The sequence below is a fragment of the Maniola hyperantus genome, chromosome 6 (genome assembly GCF_902806685.2).
Source record: "Maniola hyperantus chromosome 6, iAphHyp1.2, whole genome shotgun sequence".
Classification (NCBI taxonomy): domain Eukaryota; kingdom Metazoa; phylum Arthropoda; class Insecta; order Lepidoptera; family Nymphalidae; genus Maniola; species Maniola hyperantus.
This window is the reverse complement of record NC_048541.1, coordinates 8052552-8080507: the sequence shown is the minus strand read 5'-3', so window position 1 is coordinate 8080507 and position 27956 is coordinate 8052552. Positions and strand designations below refer to the sequence as shown.

The 27956-nt window shown below is 37.5% G+C and overlaps 1 protein-coding gene across 1 annotated transcript; it reads left to right on the top strand.

Moving 5' to 3' along the window:
• The first annotated feature begins 1785 nt into the window (after positions 1-1785).
• Positions 1786-27149, top strand: LOC117983076 (G1/S-specific cyclin-D2-like). Its single transcript, XM_034969538.2, has 4 exons — positions 1786-2282; positions 3694-3909; positions 10438-10594; positions 24270-27149. Exons 1-4 carry the CDS (start codon positions 2046-2048, stop codon positions 24551-24553), a joined length of 894 nt encoding a protein of 297 aa, XP_034825429.1. The 5' UTR covers positions 1786-2045; the 3' UTR covers positions 24554-27149.
• The last annotated feature ends 807 nt before the right edge of the window (positions 27150-27956 follow it).

The window sequence follows — 27956 nt, the reverse complement described above, 5'->3', positions numbered from 1 at the left end:
CTCCAAGGGCACACCGTTGACCTCTTCCAGCACAGAATATTATAATATGAAACATCCAGCGTACATTATTCTGACATGTGACTTTGGTTCAAGACGTAGTAGTACATGCAAAGAATTTCTAAGTACTACTTCGTTGGAAGTTCTTTGGGTTCAAGTTTAGAGAAGTTTTTTTTAAGCAACTGCGTGGCAACTGCGCATACATGACACGCGCTGCGCGCACATGCGCACAAGAAAAAGCAAACGAAAAACGAACACGCCTGTTATAACAGTCATCACAGTCATCAGCAAGTTTTCCATAATAAAAGCATGATAAAAGCTTCTCTTTCGCTTTTCAACCCACTAAAAGCGTAAATTAATCGTAATTACACATCCCTATAAAACCCCTCCTGTTTAAAATGGGTTTATGGCGTATAGGCAAAAAGCAATTGGAACACCTATCAGCATTTTCAGGCTCTGTAGTTGCATTTGGAATGGCCAGTTTTATAAGTATGGTGTATTTTACTGACTGGAAAGCAATCTGTTTATATATTCCTTATTACAATGGTAAATTCAAAGATGAGTCGAATCAATAATTTAAAAATTGAAATTGACTGGACTTTGGAGACTTAAATAAATTGTCCTGCTGTATTCAGTGAGCTAATGTAAATCACGTAAAATAATTCATGAACGTAGGTACGTTGTAATTAGATTCACAACAGAACATGCTTTGTGGGCGCCATTATTGGGGCACGCGTTTACTTGTTGTGAGTCTATAGAAATCTGGATGGAGAATTATAATGACTGGTTTAAGAGATCAGGTGTGTCGGGATTTCTGTAATAAAATGTCAACTGGCTCGCGCGCACCCGGCGCGGCACCCGCAGCTGCTCGCCCTCCGGCCCTCCTCCTGCGCACGCATTCGTGCGCCCTCTGAATAAACACCTCTCATTTTATTGTGATGTTCAATTTTTATTGTTATTATTTTAAAGGCAGTTAAAATAAAAATGATTATACAGTCCTACCATTTTTTTAAACTTATTCCTCTAATAAAACTGTAATTCGACGATTTCTGTACATTGTAGTAGGTACTAGGTACCTACTTAAGGTGAGATCTATAGAGCGCACTCTGACTTTATTTTAGACTTAAGACGAGACAGAGCTATATCTCTCACATAAAGTCTCGTTTGAGCAAAGTCATATAAATCACATGACTTTTTAAAAACCTAAACCGGCCAAGTGCGAGTCAGACCCGCGCAGTGCGCACCGAGGGTTCCGTACTACAGGTGTATTTTTTCGAAATTTCGCACGACAAATCAAAAACTATTATGCATAAAAATAAATAAAAATCTGTTATTATTTCATTAATTGATTAGTGTCTTAATAGTCCAGCAGTCACCAAGGGACTTTTTTTCTGATTAATAACAACCAAGATTTTCGTGAGAAGATTCCGTTTAACAAGACGGCCAAGTTTTGTTCTGTGAAAATTCTGGATAGAGGTACCTAGCTATTGTACTGCGCACGTGCTTAACTTTTCGACTTGGTGGGTAGTTGAAATTGTCTGAATAACAGTAATATGACTGGAGAGGGTCCTCCACTCCGAATATGTCACAATAACCAGCTGATTTTTTGTATGCAGCTTAGTAAATATTTGTACAATGAAATGGCTACATAGTCCTACAGTGGCACGTTTTCCCAGTCCTACGCTTAGTCCTACCCTGAATATAAAATCATATAAAATTATCTCAGGGAACCCTAGAAGCTTTTATCAAATAGCCCGACGCGACGTGCAAAAAACACAAAAGGTTAATCGAAAGCAAGCTGAGGAGTGGGGAACTCGCCCTTAGCAGAGCTACGACAAGGCCCAGCACACGCGTTCCTATACATGCCCGCTACTCGCTACTCGGTAGTCAAGTCGACACACACTTGTTTGAGCCGCTAGCTGGGCGGCTGTGTGAACGGTGACAGCGCTCGTGAACAACACGTAAACAACAACATTGTGCGAACCTAAGTTCTGTATGTACTATATTATGGACACTGTGGTATTTCAAAGTGATAACTTGTGCTGAAAATGGATTTATCTTGTGGGGAAAATCTACAAAATTCTGGACATAACAGCAACGGTAGTGGAAGAACTATGGATATGTGCGTCGCTGGACCTGATCGAGCCTTGGACCGCGACCGCAGGCTGCTCCCGAATCTCCTCATCCTAGAAAGAGTGCATGCTTTGCACATAGATTATTTTCAACATGTACAAATTGATATTCAACCTTTTATGAGGAAAGTTGTCACTACTTGGATGCTGGAGGTACGACTTAAACTTTCTACAATATTATCTATTATCTATCTAATTACAAAGACATTAAACAAATTTTGTTCATTAAAACTTAACTATCGCGTCCGACTTCCGACAACAGCTGATTAAAGTTGAAGTGAATGACCTTAAATTTGTGTGTGCTTGAGCTTTCTTTAGTAGGTAGCTATCTTCGTCGTTTCTTAGATGATTTTTCATATAAATAAATGTTAATAAATGGTTTAATGTTACAAATATAGAATTGAGAATTAAAGTTATAATTACATGCCCTATAACAGATAGGGATCAAAATATTTTTCAGTCTACCCTCAACAGTAGTTTTAATTTTTCTAGTGTTAAGAGCTACGATAAGAGATTCTATACTTATGCTGAAAGCTATCTATTGGTTACTTAGTACTTGCATAAGTACCTGACTTTGTATTCAAATAGTTAAAAGAATAAATAGGTAGGTACCTACCCAGGTATTCCGCAGAATAATTTAGGATAAGAATACAGAATAAGAGCTTAATTGATAAGATTTCTTCACCAGAGTTTTTTTAGACGTTAGTAAGTACCTACTAATTTTTAGTAAGTAGGTAGGTACCTATAATAATATAGGTAGGTAGTGGTACTTACATTATATAGGATTTCTTTTTCAAATGAAGACGATAATACACGTGATGCACGTGTGTTTATCTACGCTAGATAGGTAGGTACGAGCCCTTACAATTATCTGATGCGAACGGAAACTTTTTTACAGTAGTTTTTTTAAAGAAGGCTCTGTTCAAGTTCAATGAGCAACGGAATCTCTATAACGCAGCGTAACCAGGATTGCAAAAAACGGCTTATACTTACTTAGCTTATGTATTCAACGGCTGTCCTGCCAACGTTTTTAATGGGATGTTGTTATAACTTTTTCTAATAGTTATGCTAATTTTTCTTAGACCAGTGCCTACCTAATATGTATAGTATAGTTAAAAGAAAAACCTATTGGAAAGATTACCTATGTATTAGAGTCTAGTACTCTTGGGTAATCTTTCCTAAAAATCTTTGTCTAATAAATAATTATAGGCAAATGCTTTGGTTATAGGCACCTATTAGGTATTGTTATACCTACCTACCTGAGTAAAGATTATTGATATGAGTAAATATTGATAATTGATTGATAATTCAATCTTGTTTACCTTCATTATTCTAAACAACATTCCAAGTCCAAAGTTTTGATGTTCAACCGATTCAGGCCTGTAAGCTCTAATTTTAACAAATTCAGTTAAACAAGTAAAAAAATATTATGATGATGATAAGCCACTGATAAGCAAACTTATTTAGATTAATCTTTTTTTTAATTGTGTTGCTTTTTGTTTAAATTTCTGGCCTATTAGTAATGCAATAAGGTCCTAATTGTAATGAATGGTTGTGTTATCAGGTGTGCGAGGAGCAGCAGTGTGAAGAGCAGGTGTACCCCCTGGCCGTGAGCTACATGGACAGGTTCCTGGCGCAGCGCGCGATCTCACGGCAGCAGCTGCAGTTGCTCGCAGTCACGGCGCTCCTCCTGGCGTCCAAGTTCCGTCAATGCCATCCACTTTCAGTAGATCTTCTCTGCGCTTACACTGACAACTCCGTATTTCCACAAGAAGTGAGGGTAAGTTTTTAGTGGTTTTTGTGAAACCTTACAATAACTTTGCAGGTAGGTATAGTCTGTGACAGGTCAGATGGCAATCAGGGTATGAGGCGGGGGGGGGGGGGGGGGGGGGACACGCGCCGCACATCCATACGTCATCACCCGCGCTCGCCCGCACCGGGTTAGCGCAGGGGCTGTGCGGGTGTGCGGGGCGTTCCCTCCCCTATTGCCATTTCAACTGTCGCGTACTATAGGTACTTACATATCTGTTATTATAAGCTTCTAATATACCTACTTATTTCACCAAATCATCGAAGGTGTATGTCGCAAGAGATGACTCTTGTAACATGCAAGATAATATATTGATAATATAGAGATAATATTGGCACCAGATGCAACTATTTGAAGCAATGGTTCTTGTTTTTATAACCAGTTTATATGCTCGCGACTTTGTCCGCGTGAAACAGATATATACCCAGTGGCGTGCACAGAGTTTGAAGCCAGGGTAAGCATTAGTAAGATAGGCCTTAGATATAGCTTATAGAGACCTGCTGAATGGCAGGTCATAAAGAAAAATGACCACTGGTCATTTCAACTAGGGTAAGCAGTACTTTTATGCCTCTATGAATTGCACGCCACTGTATATACCTATATGTATTAATTATGCTACAAATCATAAACTTAATATTATTAACGTTTTAAATACCTACCTTGTTGGGGCTCTTAAATTTTAACTCAACGATGATTTTTAGGGTTGCGTAGCTCAAAAGGAAAAAAAGGAACCCATAAAGGATCACTTTGTTGTGAAGGGAATCAAAACCTAGTCCAATAGGGTACTTCCCGTTGATCTAGATTCTAGAATTATGAAAGGCAGGTAAAAATGTCATACAACAGAAGCAAAGTAAATACGAAAACCATGACTTTGTGGTTACATCGCAAAAAAATAAAAAGTGTTATTTCTTGTATAGGTACGATCGTAGGTACGGATAGAACCTTACGTGTGCGAGTCGACTTGCACTTTACCGTTTTTTTTAAAAAATTCTTAGTTCACCTTTTGAAGATTGTAAGTAAAATTAAATAATGTACATACCTACCTACATTTCTAACCTTATAAACAGTTATATTGAAGGAAGGATAAAATTATACTCAATTTTAACTAGGTACTTAGATCGGTATCAGTTTAAGGCTTAATTATAAGGCAACGCGTCGCAAAGCAGCTATACACCTTACATCCTGCGAAGACCGCAAAGCACATGAGTAGATACAAGGACTGCATTGGTTTGATTGTACCGTGAATGAACTCGATTAGCCGAGTCAAATGTCATACCTTCACCCCAAGGTACAACATTATATTGTCCGTTTCCTTAGAGTACTGCTTGTAGACTTCCGGTAATTACCTCTTCCTCGACAAACTCATGGAGCGGAGAGGATACTAATGTCGCCTTTCTTAGGAGTAGGTACGTATGTGTGACCGAGTGTTGAAGTCGCTACTTCCGACGGAAATGTGGGTAGGCGGTAGCGACACATTTATGATACGAGTGATGATAAGACGCGTGATACACTGATAAGTTTCTTTTTACATTCATAGTATTTATTGCCTATTGATGAGTAGAGAGAGTCCTTTCATTTGGAAGATATAGTCCGCGACAGGTTAAAAGGATAGGATGGCAATCGGGGTATGAGGCGGGGGAACGCGCCGTACATCTGCACGTCCCCCGCGCTAGCCCGCGCCGGGTAAGAGCGGGGGCTGTGCGGGCGATCGGGGCGTTCCCTCCCCGATTGCCATCTCGACCTGTCGCGTACGATACAGACTTTCACTATTGTTTTATAAAAATTCACACAAAGGATCATAAATATCCATATACCTATAGTAGGTATCCGCTATCCATCCATACATTAATACTAATTTTATAACTGCGAAAGTGTGTCTGTCTGTCTTTCTGCTAGCTTTTTAGGGCGCATCCGTTTAACCGATTTTGGCGAAATTAGGTATAGAGATATGCTTGCATCCCGAAGGTGGACGTACGCTTTTTGATTTTTTGTCCCGGAAAATCAAAGAGTTTCCACGGGATATCTAAAAACCTAAATCTACGTGTATAAAGTGATGCACATCATCATTCTATTGGATACAAAAATAGTTTGCATCCTGTACTATACGGATATAAGCTACTTTTTATACAGAAAAAGTTTCCTTGGGATTTTAAAAAATCGTGGACGAAGTCGCGCTCATCATTCACAAAGCCATAATTGTAATTTGTAATATTGTGTGAGCAGGTAGGCAGGTGTGATTAGTTCAATTAGTTATGTAGCGCCCGTGAGTTTGACTTGTCACATTATTCACACGCACTATCACCCTCGCTAACCAAATGTTTTTCTGTAATAAACAAGCATCCAATTTTTTTCCCGAGCCGTGTTTTCGCAGATTTATATCAATCAGTAAGCGCAACACTAGTTTAGCTTTCAAACTAGTGTTTTATCTTTTTAGGGTTCCGTACCTCAAAAGGAAAAAAGGAACCCTTATAGGGTCACTTTGTTGTCTGTCTGTCTGTCTGTACGTCCGTCGTGTCTGTCAAAAAACCCTATCCTATAGGATATATTGCGCTATAGGGTAGGAACTTCCGGTTGACCTAGAATCATGAAATTTGGCAGGTAGGTAGGTCTTATAGCATAAGTAAAGGAACAAATCCGAAAATCGTGAATTTATGGTTACATCACAAAAAAATTTAAAATGTATTCATGAATAAATAATTAGTATAGTCAAACTTCAAAGTAAGATTACTATACCAAGTGGGGTATCATATAAAAGGTCTTTACAGTCTAAAACAGATTTTTACTTATTTTTATGAATAATAGTTTTTGATTAATCGTGCTAAACGTCGAAAAAATACGACTGTAGTACCTCCGGAACCCTCGGTGCGCGAGTTTGACTTGCACTTGACTTGGCAGTTGTTATCTACTTATTTGATTTTATTCCATTACATGCAGTCTGTGGAAGCGGGCTAACTTGGAAGGGCAGTTTTTAGGGTTCCGTAGCCGAATGGCAATAAACGGAATCCTTTTAGATTCGTCATGTCTGTCTGTCCGTCCGTATGTCACGTCCTCAGACCTCCTGCTTATAAGACCACAGCGCTCACAACTGTGTCAGGCAGGTCGTCAAATATTTCTTGAATAATATTATAATACGTTTCCCGACTTCCCACACAACGAGGATTGTTAGATAGTGTTCGTATGGTAATTTGTCGTGACATTTGGTAAAATGTATACCTAATCGGTACCTACCTACATAATATGCCTTAATTATGAACCATGACCGTGAGAAACCGCTCATCGTTCTTTGTAATGCGGAGGTACCGTATGGTATAGTACTCGTAGCTTACACTTCCTTACAATTAATTCAAGCGATGATCCTGATAAGTCTAAAACACGCATGATAATGAGGTCGAAATGCATACAAGAGTAAGTTCCCATGGTTTGGTGCGATAAGTGTTTACGATACGGTAACATTTGGCATCGATGGAGTAGCAGAATATTGTGTCTAGTCTGTTGATACTTGATAAGTGTTTTAATTTTATTACTGTCTAGTGTCTACCATAGGTATCCACAAAAATAAAGCTTAGTGGTTAGAATATTCTTATTGTTATGTTTGACGCTTGTCATGGCGTATTATTTATGTTAATAATACCTATGCATATGTATATCAATCAATACTTATAATAAAACTGTAACAGGTCAAATTCTGTACATTGAAGATATTTTGAAATTTTTTTTTCGAGGGCACTCTATAATCGATACTGAACACAAAACTGTAATTTTTTTCATTTTTGTCTGTCTGTCTGTCTATCTGTCTGTCTGTCTGTATCACGGCCGCGCATCACGCTGAAACTACTGAATGGATTCCAATGAAACTTGGTACGATTTGAGGTCATACTATGAGGAAGAATATAGGATACTTTTTATCCCGAAATTCAGCATGGTTCCCGTAGGAGAGGGGATGAAAGTTAAAATGTATACTGAGTTGTAATTCATTAACGCGTAGTCTGATTTCATTCATTCTTTTTTTGTTAGAAAGGGGATATTTTAAAAATTGTTCCGTAAATATTTCAAGGTAATCGGTTTTTAACCGACTGTCAAAAATGAGGTGGTTCTTTTTTCTACATCGATTTTTTCGAGGTTTCTGGACCGATTTGCAAATTATTTTTTTAAATCAACAAAAAAAGTTTTCGTGGTGGTCACATAAAAAATTCTGGATTCAACTCCTTAATCCTGATGCTGCAGGGTTACTGCCCGCCTGAGTTATCAAGATTCAGGAAGTGTTCATAGTGAATTCATATTGTAGGTACCAAGCAACGACTTTATTCTCAGACTTCAAGTCTCAACTCCTCAACCCTGATGATGTAGGGTACAGCACTCCTAAACTATAATGTTTCAGGAACTGCGGATGATGCAAAATTATTTTAGGTACCAAGCATAGGCTACATCATTGAACTTCGGATCCTAACTCCTCAATCCTGATGCTGCAAAGTACTGAAGTCCTAAATCGTGGGGATTTTAGAATTTCTGATAGTGAATTGATATTTAAAAAAAAATTAAAAAATTTGAATCGACTGTTAGGCGGAACGAAGTTCGCAGGGTCAGCTAGTAATACCTATGTATGTGTTCCCAATCACCATTTTGAGAGAAATAATGGGGCCGATTCTCTAGTACACAATCTCTAAACTAAACTAAATTAACAGGTCTAAATCTAGTGCTTTCCTTTTCCGCAAGCAACATTATGAAAGGGATAGCAATAGATTTAGACGTGATATTTTAGTTTAGTTTAGAGATTGTGTACAAAGGAATTAGCCACATTATCTAACGTAACGTGTAACGATTGTGAATACTTATTATTGGTATTTTCAAACGTATTTTTAGCAAACCGTTGATCATTTTGGCAATGAAAGTGTATAAAGTTAGTGATTAAATTGTTTTTGTCTTAGAATTGACCTACTTACTTAGTTTGATTTTAATTTTTGTAACAATGGGCATGGCTATAAGTCACCTATAAAAGTCCCTTAAAATATCAGATTAAAAAAATGATAACATTTTAGACCTACATTAATTAGATTTGTTACTGATCTGTTTTTCATTGTTATCAAAACGCTATAGCCCTGGGTATGCCTTAACTTGGTCAAGCCCACTTCTCCATTGCAGGCGGTCAGATGCAGCTTCTTTCCAGTTCTTAACCCTCAAAACAATCATGTTCCTCTCCATCCCGTCAATCCACTTATCTCTAGATCTTCGGAATGCTCTCTAGGTCTCTGATCTGTTTTAACTATTGATGTACCTACTCATAATTAGGAGTGTGGGAATGCTTCCTTCACCTCTAGCTAATTCAATCTTTACCGAAACAGATAATTACATTTACCCCTATTATTTCAAAGTACTTACTTAAAGCTTTCCTTCCAGTATCCCTAGACGTTGGTTCCCTGTTTTGCCCTTTTCTTTTACGATAATTTGTAATATGATTCGCAATTTTTTGCGGTTTCCGCCTGAGCCACCGTGTATGACGGTTACGATTCAGCTGTAAATGCTTGTATGACGTGAACGTCTTCGCTTCTTTTATTTTATAAAATGTCTTTGGACTGCTGCATAATTATTGCAGTTTTTTTAATCGATCGATGAAAGTGAAAAGGGGTGATAGTGTTACACTTGACTTCTTTGGCTTTTAAATTATGTTGTAAGCCATACGTGATAAAGGTGTAGTTCGCTTAAAATGCAATGGTAAGATCATGCCATACATGCCAGGGGGTAAATTGTTTGAATCCTAACAGATAGCGAGTTCTATAGAACTCGCATTCGAATATAAGTAGGACAATGAAAATTAAAGGAAAATGTATTAAGTAGGTATAGTAGTCCGCTAACCCGCACGCAAAATTATATGCTAAACAGTTATCATCATCACCGTCATCAACCGATAGACGTTGACTGTTGGACATTATTTAGTTATCTTTTAAGTCTGACGACCTCCCTGGCGCAGTGGTGAGCGCTGTGGTCTTAATAGTGGGAGGTCCCGGGTTCGATTCCTGGCAGGGGTTTGGAATTTTATAATTTCTAAATTTCTGGTCTGGTCTGGTGGGAGGCTTCGGCCGTGGCTAGTTACCACCCTACCGGCAAAGCCGTGCCGCCAAGCGATTTAGCGTTCCGGTACGATGCCGTGTAGAAACCAAAGGGGTATGGGTTTAATAAAAATTGCCATACCCCTTCCAGGTTAGCCCGCTATCATCTTAGACTGCATCATCACTTACCACCAGGTGAGATTGCAGTCAAGGGCTAACTTGTATCTGAATAAAAAAAAATAAAAAAAAAAAAACAATAGAATGCGCTGCGTTGGCAGACTCTCTACTGGAATAGGTGGGCAGGTGATATGAAACGAGTCGCGTTGGAGCCGCTGGATTCAGGATTCAGGCGGCGCAAGACCGTGGCTTGTCGAAGTACTTACAAGAAACTTATGCCAAACAATAATATTGTTTTGCATAAGTTTCTAAGTAATTTCATTATTATTTGTTTCAGCAATGGGAAGTAATGCTGCTACAGCGACTGAATTGGCAGCTGTCAATAGCGACAGCCTTCGATTTTGTGGAGCCTCTGCTTGCACGAGTGCCGTGGGGCCGATCAAATCCCCTCGTACGAATCCATGCCCTCACACTTACTTCAGTTTGCTACACAGGTAAAGATCCTTATCTAGGAACTTATTTTTATTTTTCTAACCAAAAGCTTTGCAAAAATGGTTCTCCGTTTAGCTGTTTTTTTTTTTAAAATAAAGTAGGTATACTTTAATACTTACCTACTTAATAGATACCTACCAACCCTATTAGAAAATTGATTGCTATGGAAAGAGACTTGCAGAGATATGTTTTCATGTAGTATATTCTTTTATTATTAAGTACGATCTTTTAAACGGATGTCTAAAACATTCAATTTCATTTATGTATTGTCAGTAGTACCTAGCCTAATTAGGAAAATGCATCAGCAAAAAGAAGTTTGCCTCATTTTGTAGCTTTAGTATTTTTCAAACCCGCAATGTATAGCGTGCAAAACTGGGGTCTCCGAGTTCGTTCGTTGACCTCTAGCTTCAGTCAGATGTTTTATTTGCAATATAGCGTGAACATTTACAAAATATAGGATATTTTTTCATTTTATTTTTCGCGTTTTTCTTATCAGTATCAGTAATCGTCAGTACTATAACCTGTCTTCGTTTTTGCTAGGGTTCTGGTTACAGCCTTTATTACATAGGTAGGTACCTTTTATTCATTATTTTGGGATTGGAGTTGGAGGCACATTGAGCTACAATCTACATATATCTATCTGTGATGCCGTAACATGCGGGCCGTACAGACTTCGGCCTTCCTTGACTTAATGCTAATCAATTATGGTAGGTAATAGTAGAGTACCTAGTTATTTGCCTAACTTTACTTTGAACTTGAAATCTATTTTATTGTTACCAACTGCTAAGATAAAAGGGGCCCTGAATTTTAGATTCTACAGCTTTTCATCCCAAGTTACTTTAATTAAGTAGGTACTATGCTTAGCTCACTTAGGTAGTTTTATTTGTACCAACATAATAGAGAAGAATATAAATTTTGTTATAAATATAAATGTCTGACGGCTGAACTCTCCTATTAGTCTAGTATGCCCGACTAGTTTCAAACCCGTCCGGGGTCCGTTTTCAATGGGCCTCTGCTTGCGACGCAATGCCAAGGAGACTGCGAGTCTCGCGGGCTACGAGATGCAACGACACGTATGACGCCTTCTCCTTGGCACCGCATCGCGGGCATAGGCCCATCGAAAAAGGTCTCCGGACGTCTTCGAAACTAGTCGAGGATTTCACCAATGAGTTAAGCCATTAGACACTTTAGAGAGAGAGCCAGCCAATTTTCTGTCCTTGTTTAACATATTATAAATGCGCAAGTGTTTTTTTTAAAGAATATTAGCCAAGTTAATTGCTGACTATAATATTCCTCTTTCCCCTCCAATTAAGCGTAAAGCTTGTGCTAGGAGTAGGTGTGACAATAGTGCAACGGGTGGGATTTGAACCGGCAGCCTTTCGGTTTTCAGTCCGCTCCTTTAACCGTTGAGCTATCGAGGCTCTAAAGGTATAGTGGTTTGTTGGTTTATTGGTTTGTTGGTCCTTCAATCCCGCCACAACGGAGCAACGGATTGACGTGATTTTGTGCATGGATATAGTCAAAGACCTGGAGAGTGACATAGGCTACTTTTTATCCCGGAAAATCAAAGAGTTCCCACGGGATTTCATAAAAACTAAATCCACGCGAACGAAGTCGCGGGCATCAGCTAGGTACTTATAATGCGATTAGAGTGCGTGTAGCGGAGTGGAGTGGTCACGAGCATGTCGGGAGGGTTCGATATGTATCGGAACGCACATGCCACCAGTGCCGTGATATCGTACACCTTGTGCCGCCACCCCACGAACTGACCCTCTCCGAAAAACCTCCCTTTGTTAAAATACACACAAATTATTGCAATTGTGTTTAAATAAATAATTGTATAGCTATAGGTATGCACCTATAACTAGTGTAGGAATTTTTGATATTGAATAGAATAGATAGCAATGTACAAATTCATCATCATAGTCATCATCAACCGATGGACGTCCACTGCTGGACATAGGTCTCTTGTAGGGATTTCCACACGCCACGGTCTTGCGGCGCCTGAATCCAGCGGCTCCCTGCGACTCGTCTGATGTCGCAGGAAGCTGATTGTACAAATAATTAGATATTATAATTTGTATATTACACCTAGTACAAATTACTATTATTATTACTATTACAAGTTATTATTATAATTTGTACTAGGTACCTATGCATATAAATAAATTGAAAACTCTTTTATATCTAAAATCTTGTAGATGTGTATCCTGTGATAGAATGTAGAAACTTTTTACTTTTTCCGGGATAAAATATAGCCTATGTATGTGTTATCTAATTCAGCATATAAGCTATCTTCATTCCAAATTTCAGTCATTGTGGTGTGAAGGAGTAACAAACATGCAAACATCCAAACTTTCACATTTATTTGTATACATAATAATCATAATGTTAGTAAGATAAAAACACTAAAAATTGAAAAATAATTTAATTTATTACCGAATATATTATGTACCGAATATATATGACTTACGCGTTTATATAATATTACTGATAATGAATTGCTTTAAATGATAATAAAAATTAGCTTATGCTTGCGACTTCGTCCGCGTGGACCACACAAATTTCAAACTCCTATTACACCCCCTTAGGGGGTTGAATTTTCAAGTATCCTTTCTTAGCGGATGCCTACGTCATAATAGCTATCTGTATGTTAAATTTCAGCTCGATCCGTCTAATAGTTTGAGCTTTGCGTTGATAGATCAGTCAGTCAGTCAGTCAGTCACCTTTTCCTTTTATATATTTAGATGAAAATAATATCGAAACTAATCATAACTATCTGTTGTAGGTACTTTGACGACCTCCCTGGCGCAGTGGTAAGCGCTATGTTTTTATTAGTGAGAGGCACCAGGTTCGATTCCCGGCAGAGGGTTGGAATTTTATAATTTCTAAATCTCTGGTCTGGTTCGGTGGGAGGCTTTGGCTGTGTCTGTGGCTGTGTCTAATTACCAACCTACTGCCGCGAAGCCATTTAGCGTTCCGGTACGATGCCGTGTAGAAACCAAAGGGGTATGGGTTTAGTAAAAACAGCTGTACCTACCCCTTCCAGGTTAGCCCGCTTCCATCTTAGACTGCATCATCACTTACCACCAGGTGAGATTGCATTCAAGGTCCAAGGGCTAACTTGTATCTGAGTTTAAAAAAAATTAAACCCATCGTTTTTATACCTAAAGAGAAATACTAAATTTTTTAATTATTTGATCTATTTTAGATGATGTGGTAAGCCAATGGAGGGTAACCAACTGTTAGTCGTAAATAACTTTTTATCTGGAGGCGATGGACCATAGGGGCCGCGCAGGGTTAAGTGTCATCACGATCCTTAAATTATTTCTACGACCCAAGTAATTGTCATTTTTACTTTCTTATACTAATCTCTAATCTACAGCTCGTATTCCTTTGTTTTATAATAATTTGGATGAGAATTGAGAAGTTATGGAGTTCGGAGTTACATGCTCATTTACCTATTACTTTTTGCACTAAATACCTACCCATGAAAAAACTAAACTAAGTTTTAACTAGTGGATGGATAAGGCTGGCGTGCCACTAAGCGATTATTATTGCGAGATGCTTTGCGAAGGATGAATAGTTTAATATCTTAGGTACCTAGCTCTGTTAGATTTCATTGCTTAGCTTACAATCTGATTGATAAGGATTCAAATTATAAAAAATAAAACTGGCCAAGTGCGAGTCAAACTCGCTTCCGCGGGGTTCCGTACTACAGTCGTATTTTTTCGACATTTTGCACGATAAATCAAAAACTTTTATGCATGAAAATCTGTTTTAGAATTTACAGGTAAAGCCCTTTCATATGATACCCCACTTAGTACCTATAACAATCTTACTTTGAAAGTTGAAAATACTAATTATTTTGTCATGAACACATTTTATTTTAATATTTATTTAATATTTTTTTTGTGATGTAATCGTGAGGTTTTCGGATTTTTTCCTTTACTTGTGCTATAAGATCTACCTACCTGCGAAATTTCATAATTCTAGGTAAACGGGAAGGACCCTACAAGTTTTCTTGACAGACACAACAGACCGACAGACAGACAACAAAGTGATCCTATAAGGGTTCCTTTTTTTCGTTTTGAGGTTCGGAAACCTAAAAATAAGCGATTCTATTAGCGGACGTTACATCCTTCACTACGCGTTGCTCCAGGTTACTCATGTAGGTATTAGGTAGTCTTACTCACCCATAAACATAAACCGACGAAATAATGTGGTTTTCTTGCACTCTTCACTGATAGCATATGTGTGTGTGAAAAGTGAGAAATGTGTAGAAAATGCACTTTGAAAAGCGAATCTAAACTGATCGGTTCTATAATAATATTAGATAGGTATCATAATACATATTATCTACACAAACAGCAGTTTTATTACGTACAAACCTACCTACTATAGGATGTTTATTTTGGTATAGGTACCTAACAGGACCGTATCGGGCACCATGGTGGTGTGGACTGTAGAGGTTATAAATCAGATTGGGTCCAGATAACTTAATGGTTTTTGTATTTAGCTAGTAGCTATACACAACACAACGCTTACAAACCTCGGGTTATCAACATCTCGTAGAATATATAATATAGAAAACAACGTAGGTACCTTAAGATTAAGAGTGATGTTCTATTTTTAACCGACTTCAAAAAAAGGAGGAGGTTCTCAATTCGTCGGAATCTTTTTTTTTTTATGTATGTTCCCCGATTACTCGAAAACGCCTGGACCGATTTTGAAAATTCTTTTTTTGTTTGAAAGGGTATATTTCAAAGTTGGTCCCATTTAAATTTGGTGAAGATCTGATGAACATCTTCGAAGATAGATACTGGAACTCCTCAACGGATAAGAGTAAATTGCTCGCGATCAGTGTAATAGCTTAGTAAACAGCAGATTTTTAACCAGTCATAGCATAATTCCATGGGGCCACTAAAAATTGTGAAATAAAATTTTTTTACAAAAAAAATAAACAACGTTAAACAACGTTACACAAACACTAAAAATTGAAAAATAATTTAATTTATTACCGAATATATTATGTATACAAGAGTTAATATAGTTCCATAATAATACTTTTTGGTGCCGGTGCCAATTAGCTTTAGCTGCGCGAATCGTCCAGACTTCATATTTTTATGGGACTCCACAATGGCACATCATTGGCACCGACCCCAAAAAATCTATAATTTCTAAAATAATCTATCTTCGAAGATGTTCATCAGATCTTCACCAAATTTAAATGGGACCAACTTTGAAATATACCCTTTCAAACAAAAAAAGAATTTTCAAAATCGGTCCAGGCGTTTTCGAGTAATCGGGGAACATACATAAAAAAAAAAGATTCCGACGAATTGAGAACCTCCTCCTTTTTTTGAAGTCGGTTAAAAATAGAACATCACTCTTAATCTTAAGGTACCTACGTTGTTTTCTATATTATATATTCTACGAGATGTTGATAACCCGAGGTTTGTAAGCGTTGTGTTGTTTATAGCTACTAGCTAAATACAAAAACCATTAAGTTATCTGGACCCAATCTGATTTATAACCTCTACAGTCCACACCACCATGGTGCCCGATATGGTCCTGTTAGGTACCTATACCAAAATAAACATCCTATAGTAGGTAGGTTTGTACGTAATAAAACTGCTGTTTGTGTAGATAATATGTATTATGATACCTATCTAATATTATTATAGAACCGATCAGTTTAGATTCGCTTTTCAAAGTGCATTTTCTACACATTTCTCACTTTTCACACACACATATGCTATCAGTGAAGAGTGCAAGAAAACCACATTATTTCGTCGGTTTATGTTTATGGGTGAGTAAGACTACCTAATACCTACATGAGTAACCTGGAGCAACGCGTAGTGAAGGATGTAACGTCCGCTAATAGAATCGCTTATTTTTAGGTTTCCGAACCTCAAAACAAAAAAAAGGAACCCTTATAGGATCACTTTGTTGTCTGTCTGTCGGTCTGTTGTGTCTGTCAAGAAAACTTGTAGGGTCCTTCCCGTTTACCTAGAATTATGAAATTTCGCAGGTAGGTAGATCTTATAGCACAAGTAAAGGAAAAAATCCGAAAACCTCACGATTACATCACAAAAAAAATATTAAATAAATATTAAAATAAAATGTGTTCATGACAAAATAATTAGTATTTTCAACTTTCAAAGTAAGATTGTTATAGGTACTAAGTGGGGTATTATATGAAAGGGCTTTACCTGTAAATTCTAAAACAGATTTTCATGCATAAAAGTTTTTGATTTATCGTGCAAAATGTCGAAAAAATACGACTGTAGTACGGAACCCCGCGGAAGCGAGTTTGACTCGCACTTGGCCAGTTTTATTTTTTATAATTTGAATCCTTATCAATCAGATTGTAAGCTAAGCAATGAAATCTAACAGAGCTAGGTACCTAAGATATTAAACTATTCATCCTTCGCAAAGCATCTCGCAATAATAATCGCTTAGTGGCACGCCAGCCTTATCCATCCACTAGTTAAAACTTAGTTTAGTTTTTTCATGGGTAGGTATTTAGTGCAAAAAGTAATAGGTAAATGAGCATGTAACTCCGAACTCCATAACTTCTCAATTCTCATCCAAATTATTATAAAACAAAGGAATACGAGCTGTAGATTAGAGATTAGTATAAGAAAGTAAAAATGACAATTACTTGGGTCGTAGAAATAATTTAAGGATCGTGATGACACTTAACCCTGCGCGGCCCCTATGGTCCATCGCCTCCAGATAAAAAGTTATTTACGACTAACAGTTGGTTACCCTCCATTGGCTTACCACATCATCTAAAATAGATCAAATAATTAAAAAATTTAGTATTTCTCTTTAGGTATAAAAACGATGGGTTTAATTTTTTTTAAACTCAGATACAAGTTAGCCCTTGGACCTTGAATGCAATCTCACCTGGTGGTAAGTGATGATGCAGTCTAAGATGGAAGCGGGCTAACCTGGAAGGGGTAGGTACAGCTGTTTTTACTAAACCCATACCCCTTTGGTTTCTACACGGCATCGTACCGGAACGCTAAATGGCTTCGCGGCACGGCGTTGCCAGTAGGTTGGTAATTAGACACAGCCACAGACACAGCCAAAGCCTCCCACCGAACCAGACCAGAGATTTAGAAATTATAAAATTCCAACCCTCTGCCGGGAATCGAACCTGGTGCCTCTCACTAATAAAAACATAGCGCTTACCACTGCGCCAGGGAGGTCGTCAAAGTACCTACAACAGATAGTTATGATTAGTTTCGATATTATTTTCATCTAAATATATAAAAGGAAAAGGTGACTGACTGACTGACTGACTGATCTATCAACGCAAAGCTCAAACTATTAGACGGATCGAGCTGAAATTTAACATACAGATAGCTATTATGACGTAGGCATCCGCTAAGAAAGGATATTTGAAAATTCAACCCCCTAAGGGGGTGTAATAGGAGTTTGAAATTTGTGTGGTCCACGCGGACGAAGTCGCAAGCATAAGCTAATTTTTATTATCATTTAAAGCAATTCATTATCAGTAATATTATAAACGCGTAAGTCTGTCTATTAGTTTTCAGTTTTCACGGCTTATTTGCTCAACCGATTTCGACGAAATTTTGTACTTAACGAGACAACTTGCATTCCGGGCATAGACTTTTTATCCCGGAAAATTAATTTCGTCAAATCAAAGAAGAAGAATAAAAGTAGGAAACAACAAACTCAGCCAGGTTATTTTTATAAGGACTCGTTGAAGATTTACCATAATAATTTATTGTTAAGATTGTGGGCTATCAGAATATTATACTGCAAAAGCTCGTGTCCACTACACCGGCGTCGGGTGCCGGAAGTACCCGTAATTGTCGGTAACCGATCGTGCACTACCCTAGGTGTTTACAGTTTATTAAAACTTGACCCGATATATCTATAATACTCCTTGACCCCTATTACTAACATCTTCGCGGCGGCGGGGTTTGTTTACGAATTACGCCCATGTAAGTTGAAAATCATTGACCTATTTTGCACAGAAGAGGATAACGCAATTTCAGATGTTCACACGACTGTCCAAAAAAGGAGTGTACTTAGTGTTTTCAGGGCGAATGTAAAGGTGTGATTTTCTTTATTGCACCATGACTTCTAAATGCCTAAACATATTTGGATGTATGCATAGACATATGTATGGGGTATCATTAGAATCCAAAATCCACATCACCTTAAGTGTCACTTCTCCCCTGTCCTCCGCCAACATATTACGATTTTGTTGTCATGCAAAACCTTGTACATGCGTATTGCGTACCTACTCTTGAGTTTGAATTCTCTGTGTTTACCTACAAACACTTTATGCACAAGAGCATGAAAAGCAGTTTTAGTCCACTTACAGTCAGCATAAAGAAGAACTTTACGAGCATGAGAAGTGAAAGTCTTTGTGGTTTGTTTTATGGCAGGGAAGTCGTGTTTTAATTTTTTTTTAATTAAGTACTAGGTTATAGGTACTTGTTCCGATTTCCGCGTATCCTACAAGAAATTATGTAAGACTTTTCCGTAAAGTTGTAGAAATAACGCGCCTACCAGTTGTGTGCTAAAAGCTTTAATGTTTGAGTTGGATATCTTTAATCTAAAAAGATTTATATCCTAAGGGCTAAGATAGATAGCAATCAAACGTTGCGTGTTATTATTGTACTTAGTATTTAATGCAAGTAACGGTGTCACGGTCGTGGTGACTTATGAGACGAGCTGGCGACCGAGGGGAGCGGCCGCGCCAGCTGACTCGGCGACAATGCGCGAAGACGTCCCGCGGCCATTGTCGTCATCCGAAAACCCAGGCCTACCGCGACAAAGGGCCCCCGACAAAGAGCGTCTCAGTACGCACCTGGCGACCCGACCCTTAGCTATCTAACCCGAAACAGTGACTCAAATCTATGAGCTATACGAACAACGAGGTATAAACTTAGGTTAAGTTTCCGTTCTCGTTTCCGATCTATTCCATTGAAGTTCGTAAAAAAACTATGTACATATTAAGTATGATTAGGTAATGGTATAGCCTATAGGTAGGCAACAGCGGTAATCGGTTAAGTAATACTTATTTGCTGTAGTATTCTCTGAATTGTTTTCAAATTCCGTCAAAATCGGTTGAACGGGTGAGCCGTGAAAAACTAGAAGACGGACAGACAGACAGACACACTTTCGCATTTATAATATTAGTATGGATTTAGTTAAGTAGTAGTGTAAATAGATAAAATTCGTGTCAAGTTTTTATTATTGTATCTACTTACAACGAACGGTTTTAAACTGTAACTTTTATATTTTTTTACGATAGCTACTTGAACACAAATTATTTCGCATCACATTAAATATTGTCATAGGTATTCATATCTATACATAATAAAACGATATCCAACAGATTTTACGAGCAACCGTTTGAAGAACCCTCAAAGTAAATAAATATTTAAAAATGAGACATTAGGAGTATTCAGTATTATATTACATCTAGTTTCACACAATTAGATAATGACATTAACTATTTGCAACCCTTGCACTTTTGCATCTATTTGTATAAGTAAGGATTCCCATTGAGGGTGAGGAGAGACAGGTTTTCCAAACGGAACTTAACGGTTCCTGAAGTCTGTTAAAGTGAAGCTTATTACATTGGCTGGGGTAATTAGGAATAGGGTAAGACGGGGGTGTATTCTTAGGCGTATGTGCCCCTTGGCTCGTGCCCAGCAGATGTTGGTCCCAACTGACGGCCAACCTGTCGCACAACGGATCGCTCCGGTCCGTTGATCGCCAGAGATTGTGCCTGATACGACTGATTACAACTCACATAAACTCGTAATATAAATTTTTGGTGCATTCAAATGAGCTACCTGCCAGCCGCCTGTCACTATAGTGTTTAACAGGCCAGGGTTTGGTTTACCAATTTCATTGTTTTTAATTGACTGACTTCAATAAAAGGAGGGGGTTCTCAATTCGACTGTATGCTTTTTATTTTTTGTATGTTTGTTGCGCGATTACTACCTCAATTATGAACCGATTTTGATGAATCTATTTTTGTTTTGTAGGACATAATTCAGAGGTGGCCCCATTTCAGTGAAGATCTGATGAATGTTTTTGGAGATGGAGAACGGAACTCCTTAATGGATAAGAGTAAATTGCTCACGATCAGTGTAATAGCTTAGTAGGTATAAACAGTAAGGTTTTAACCAGGCATAGCATATTTTAGTACCGCCCGCTGCTTCTTTCGACGAAAATATAAATTCTCTTTATTTCTTATCCCGTGGGAATTAAGAAAAATCCTTGTGTACATTATAATATCTACTAAATGAAACGTCTGTGCTTTCGTTAAGGTCCAAGAGTTAGGGTTAAGGCGTTGATAAGTCTGTCAGTGAGTCAGGACTCGGGACTTATCTTTGTATATGTACCTATTTAGATATGAAACCGTGAATTGAATAACTAAGTATTCTTTAATCTACTCGTAGCATAGACACTGCTACAGTACTGTTATAGTAGGTACTTGTACTAACTAGTACCTACTTAGGTACTTGTATCTAAAGGGAAAAATCCAAAAATTTGAAATAAACTGGAATGCGATTCCGACTCGCACTTGACCAGTTTTTTTCTGCACTGCCATATAGCCTGTAGATAGGATAGACACACCTGTAAAGTGTAAAGGTCTACGTCCACTTAGATTTTCATTTCCTTAACCGTCGCTGACTGACTTTGTTATAGTTACCCGCAAGCTTGACCTTAACGTGTAAGGCATTTTTTCTAATTAAAATAACGAGTCATTCGCGTGTTGCGATATTGTTTTTTAATGAATATTGTAAGGAACTTTTAAAGGCGATAGAGTTAGGGTGGAAGCACATGAATATTTCGAACTAATACCTAACTATTACTAAATCAAATAGGTATACTCAAACTCAAACTCAAATTATTTATTCAGAATTGGTAAAATTGTACGCTTCCTGATTGTCAATTTTTTTATTTGTAAGATAATATGATATAGTGGTGATACGTACCTACTTAAAACTAAAGCTTCGACGGTTCCAAACGCGCCCAGGTCTAACAATAGGAATTAGGAACTGTCAATCGTATCATGATCCCCTTTCTTAGATTAGGTATTGGTCGGTTTTTTTTAAAATCCCGTGGGAACTCTGGTTCTCTGGGAGAAAAAGTAGCCTATGTCCGTCTTCAGGATGAAAGCTAAGTTTATTCTCTATACCCAATACGTAAATGATGCCCGCGAGTTCGTTCAGGTGGATTTAGAATTTTCGTCAAAATCCCCTAAAAAGCTAGCAGGCAGGCAGACATATTTTCGCATTTATAATATTATAGTAATAGTATGGAGTCATGGACGGACCTATGCGGTATGGATTATCATAAAGATATCACTGTCTTAAAGGATTCTAATGTGTGACGAGCTTTAGACTTATGTAGGCGGCCAGTGACCTTACGGTTACCTAAGGAGGCAGCAAACGGAAGGGTCGCGCCAGGTGGTGTCACATCTGCCGTCTTGACTTCCCTCAGGCTTTACACCCAGTGCGACATACACGTTCAGAGTTGTTTCGCATCATCACCTCTCCTTCACCGTTAGAAATACATATCATGTACATATGCAGCCTATACCTACTTCGAGGAATACTTATGTCGATGCGCTTATTAAACCTGAAGTTATTTACTTTTTGCAACTTTTCCTAAGGAGTTAGAGCTTTTAATAATCCAGCGGTTGTTAAAGAATTTTGAAACAAATAAGCCAACTTTAGTTTATAGTTTATACGTGCTGTTAACTAAGTTCATAAGAAGTTCATAAGTATACCTACTATTAGATGCCTACTAATCGTAGAAATTATCGTGATCCGATTTTGTATATTGTACATATGCTACCTACAATATACAAAATTGTATCAAAATGAGAACCACCTACCTTTTGAAGTATTTTAGTATTATAATTTAGAGCCTCCTTTTTTAATCATAAAAAAAAAGTATTATGACACGAGCAGAATCCGAGAGGTCGATATCGTAAAACCGGCGTCAAACATTATTACAATCTTAATTGTTGTGATTGGCTGAATTTGTGCGATTCTTGCTGCAACAATGCATTGTAGCCAATAGTAAGCGAGCATCAACCCATCATAGGTAATTGTGATCGTGACATTGCAGCTGTCATTCTACCGCAATCGAGCAGCGCGGTTAGGGGTATTTAGTATTATCTGACTTTTCATAAGTTATCGGCATTCGATTAGAGTGTCATTGATTGGGCGTCTCGATATTAGTCTCTTATAAATCCAAACAATAAAATCTCGCCTTGGCCCTGGCGAAATTGCAGCTGCGCCCTTGGCTAGTAAACTTAAGATGTAAATTACCATTATTCCCCGTCTATTGTCCCATACGCAATGCACAAAGATGCAGACGGGGACGGCGGGCACAAATCTGGCAGCTGTTCAACTTTGCCTTCCTTATTCTCAAACAACAATAGCGATACGTATTGTGCAAAAGTAGCGCGATGATTTTTTCACGTGGACCCCACTTAAACTTTTGCGATATTCGTATTAAGTACTAGCTGATCTGCCCGGCTTCGCTCATGTGAAATTTAATGTTATATATATATACCATAAGCTTCTGCAGGATTGCCATTAGAAAGCTATTTCAGCTTTCTAATGGTGAAAGAATTATTAAAATCGCTTTAGTAGTTTCAGAGTTTATCGATTACAAATAAACAAACAAACAAACACACAAATCTTTCCTCTTTATTTTTTATAATATTAGGACCTACTAAGTAGCTGATGCCCACAAAATTCAAATCCGTTCATGGGGATTTAGGTTTTTAAAAATTCCGTGGGAACTCTTTATTTTGCGGTGTATATAAACATAATTATCCATGCAAAAATATTACGTCGATCCCGCTTCTCCGTTGCGGCTAGGTTGAAGGACCATCCAACCAACTCAATAAAACCAAAAACCAAACACATTTTCGCATTTATAATATGGATACGGAGTATAATTTGGTCACGTATTGTTTTTTTGCGTGACTGTCGGTAAAACAAGCCGTGGATGCGAGTAGATGCAAGGACGCTGAGATGCAAGGTGCCGTGCCACCTGTCCGGCGAAGGTAATTATCTTGCAACAGATGCTCTACCTACCTGTGCCTGCGAGCTTGTTTGTATCCGCATATTAAAGCTTCGGATCATTGAGGATTTAGGTTTTTAAAATCCCAATGGAATTTTTCGACTTTCTGGGACAAAAAGTAGACTGTGTCCACCCCCGGGATGCAAGGTATTACAGTATTAGGTACTAAACTTCAAAATCTATAAAACGAATGGGTCGTGAAAAGCTATCAAGACAGACAGACAGGCAGACCCACTTTCGTATTTACAGTATTAGTATGGATGGATTTATCAAGATTTTTTCGGACTTTTTATAAAATAATCAAAACTTTTTTGGTAGGTACTCGGGTAGCTAAATGGCTATTCACTACTTAAGACTATTTAAACTTTACTGCACTTCGGATCAAGTCTACCCTAGTATTTAAGTTCTTTCCTTATGCGTCAGTTTGTTCAATGTTCAATCCAATAATACCATTCCAGATTACTTAGGTATATATCTTGTTTTCAAGTGGGTTTTTATTTATTTTCATCGTTTGTTACACGTCAGCTATTGTCAAGTTTAATGACCTGAACATTCCCTTGTTAACAGAAACGGAATTCCTGTTGGTGCCTCCGTCGCTGATCGCCGTGGCGTGCATAACGGCAGCGGCAAGAGGGTTGCGTGTGCGCATGACTACAAACGATCTATGCACCCTCACGAGCACGCCCATCGCGGACGCTGACGTGGTCACGCAGCACGTTGAGCAAGTGCTGGCCCGAGAGACGCAGCCGCAAGAACCGAGAGCCAGACACGTCCAGCCCATCAAACAAAGCGCCCCGGAACAAACACAGCTACCCGACACCCCGACAGACGTCCAAAATGTACGTTTTTAAGAGCTGCACGGGTAAAAAGTGCGACAGCAGCAGCAAAGCAGAACATTGAACTGAAGGCATTTATGACTAATTGTAATACAAGGAGCTGTGTGAAGTAGCTACATGAGTAGATATCTACCTTGTGATCATACTGCAGAACGCAGCGGCAGTAGCGTGGCCCCAACACGCGCTTCGCAGTGTAAAGTTTTTTCACGCTGCCGTATATTGTGTGTAACATTTTTACATAAATAGCTACTAAGTTATAGTAGGTAAAATTCCTAATTAAGAACTCTTTAGAAGTTGTTTTGTAGAAAAAAGGAGAGCAGTATTTAAGGTTTCAGGCTTCTATCAAATATACTTACCTACTTATATTAAAAAAAACATGTTAACAACACATGTTAGAAACTGTATTAAACAAAAAATTACATAATTGTATAAAAAAACCTAAGCTAAGGATAAGTTAAGGACATCTTAAACTGAAAGTAGAAATTTACATTAAGCCAACATTAAGTAATAAAAAAACGGTTTTTGATGCAAGTGCGCTTATGGTCGAATACTGAGCCTGTTTAAGGACTAATATTGTCTGTTTTTGACATTTTGTCGAAAAAAAATGTCATAAAACAGTCTGTTAATTGTTGTATAGAAGCAGGAGTTACTTTGCGGAAGTCCATATGATATACAATGAACCAAAAGCTTAATTTGCTATAATCCGCTGAAACAGGTCGAATCTGTATGGTGCAACATGCAGCTTGCGAAATGCACCGCCCGCCCTCCCACTGCTAAACATGCAGAGAGAAGCAGCCACCAGGCAAGCAATACGCACCACCACCACGCAGCACCACACAAATCCCAAACACACTCGAGCATCCTCAGGAGATGTAGACCTTACAAAGATATCGACGGTAACAACAACACGCTATCTATCTCTGTACCTATCGTTAAAATCGGTTAAGCGAAAGTGCTGTGAAAAGCTAGCAAATAGGCAGACCGACACACACACTTTCGCATTTAAAATATCAGTATGGATTGATATCATCGGTATTGATGAAATTGTTATTATAAATCGTTTTGAATAGATTTCTTCTGAATAGATTCTAACGATAGTTTTGTGTCGCGCACCTGGGTGACGAGAAAGAGACTCAAGTGTGAAAAAACCATTATTTTATACTATATTCCATTTATTCAATAGTAACTTCGAAGATAGATTAGAAGAATTGATTGCCTATTGATCTCATTTATTTAAATGTGTTTTAGTGATAGATTTAAGTTATTATTTATTACTTAATTCAGATTAGAGTACAGTTCGACAGTGCACAAGAATTAGGTTTTGATATTATGTTGATCTCCGTTGATTCCAAAAATTATTTTTAAGCCTGTTATAAAGCTTTTCGCCATCATCAGTAGGTAGAATACCTACATAAAGTTGCTATTATTATTTGAAAACAAAAACTAACAGCCGTACTCAGAGTCGCTTAATCGTGACTTAAGTTAAAACGAGACAGCGCTATATCTCTCACATAAATCTGTCTCGTTTTAACGACTCTGAGTACGGCAGTAAGTTAACTCACATCTGTATGTAAAATTCGAATACATTATAAATATACTACATTTCATATACCTTGATGTGTATAACCATTTTGAATTTTTGTGTTTTGTTTAACAAAAATAGGATCTCAGTCTACAGATCCCAAAAAAAGTTGCTGAACTACATGTAGATTTTAATATTAGATGATTTCGAATAAAAATGTTAAAGTATGTAATCTTGTTTATTTAGGTCGATGTTAAGTTTAGTAAATTCTAGTCATTATGTTTTACACATTCCTGTTTTCGACCAAACTTTATATTTAGATTTACTTATAAATAATTACGTAATTAATGTAATATTGAAATGTCATTAGCAATACATTCTATCTTTAGGTAATGTGAAAATTATAACGATTAAGTACTTATATAGTGTACAATTTTGTAAGATCACGAGGGCATTCCTGAAAATATTTATTGAGCTATAAACTGCTTGTAAATTATAGGTAATAATAATTATAAATACTCATAATACAAGGATAGTGCAAAGCAAGTGGCCTTTCTGTAAGTTATATATCTATTGTATTGTATTTAATAACTTTATAATGTAAACTTTTGTACTAAGGGAGATTTATTTTAAGTTAAAGTATCAAGGCGTGTCGGACTTCACGCGATGGTGATTAAACTAATTAGGAAAATTAATGATCGTGCTCATAAGTTTGTCTTGAAACAATAAAAGTTGATGAAAGTTTCATTAAATTGGATTTGAATCTCGTAACAACGTATATATTTTTACATGGCTATATACTATTAGCTATCAATAACTTACATCAAAATACACTAAAACTTAAAATAATACTACTTAATTAAGATTAGAAGTTCGTTAGCTAATTTTTTTATTTGATAAAGAGGTTTGGTTAATTCCGTGTGAAAGGTCGAGATTTTCTTCTGAATAAACATGAGATACAACGTGTAATATCATGCACAAACTACTTTATTAATCAGCTAAGCAAGTGTGCTAATTGCTAAGTCATGCCAGGTCAGTTTGTGTAGTTTGGTTTTGAAATTTATAATGAAAATAAACACCCTAAAACAATTTATCTCTTATTTATTTTTTGCTCAAATAGAATCCATGCTTCCACAATAATATTATAAAGTAGCTGATGCCCGCGACTTCGTTCACGTAGATTTAGAAATCCCATCAGTTTTGGTGGTGAGTTCCTCTGCAGCATCAGGATTGAGGTGGTTGGAATCCAATTCTTTTATAGAACCATGTCGCAAAGTTTCTCTATCGATAAAAAAATAATAACGCAAATCGATTCAGAAATATTGGAGATTTCGGTGACACTATAGGTAGACAAACTTCTTCATTTTTGAAAGTCTGTTAAAAAGTAGCCTATGTTACACCTTGGTTAATCATCTACTTGGCTGTGAAAGTCCCGTCAAATTAGGTTCATCCGTTCTGAAGATTAGCCCGTTCAAACAGACACAGACAGACAAAGTTAAATGTGTGATTTAGTTATGGTACATTTCAAATAATCAATAAGGTAGTTTTTTCGACATTACAGACAGACACTTCAGTTTTATTTATTAGTAGGTATAGATATAGATTAGTATAGATAGATAGTATAGATGCGAAAGTGTGTCAGTCAGTCTGACTGTCTGTCTGTGTGTCAGTCTGTCTGTCTGCTAGCTTTTCACAGCCAAACAGTTTAACTGATTTTGATGAAATTTGGTACAGAGGGTGAAAATCTGATAAAGGGAAGCCGGAAACGTACTTACCTAAAAGAATATCAGCTGTTCGATTTTTGTTTTCAAAACTTAATTTAGAAAAATTACTATCGTTACGTAACAAGAAATCTGTTAAACAACAATCTATGTGAATTAAGGCCATTTCTGATTT

Bases quoted from the DNA above. Each gene is read 5' to 3' on its own strand.
- LOC117983076 (XM_034969538.2), top strand. From the start codon at position 2,046: ATGGATTTATCTTGTGGGGAAAATCTACAAAATTCTGGACATAACAGC. The intron at 2,283-3,693 runs GTACGACTTAAA...TTGTGTTATCAG, and splicing joins TCACTACTTGGATGCTGGAG to GTGTGCGAGGAGCAGCAGTG. The intron at 10,595-24,269 runs GTAAAGATCCTT...CCTTGTTAACAG, and splicing joins TACTTCAGTTTGCTACACAG to AAACGGAATTCCTGTTGGTG.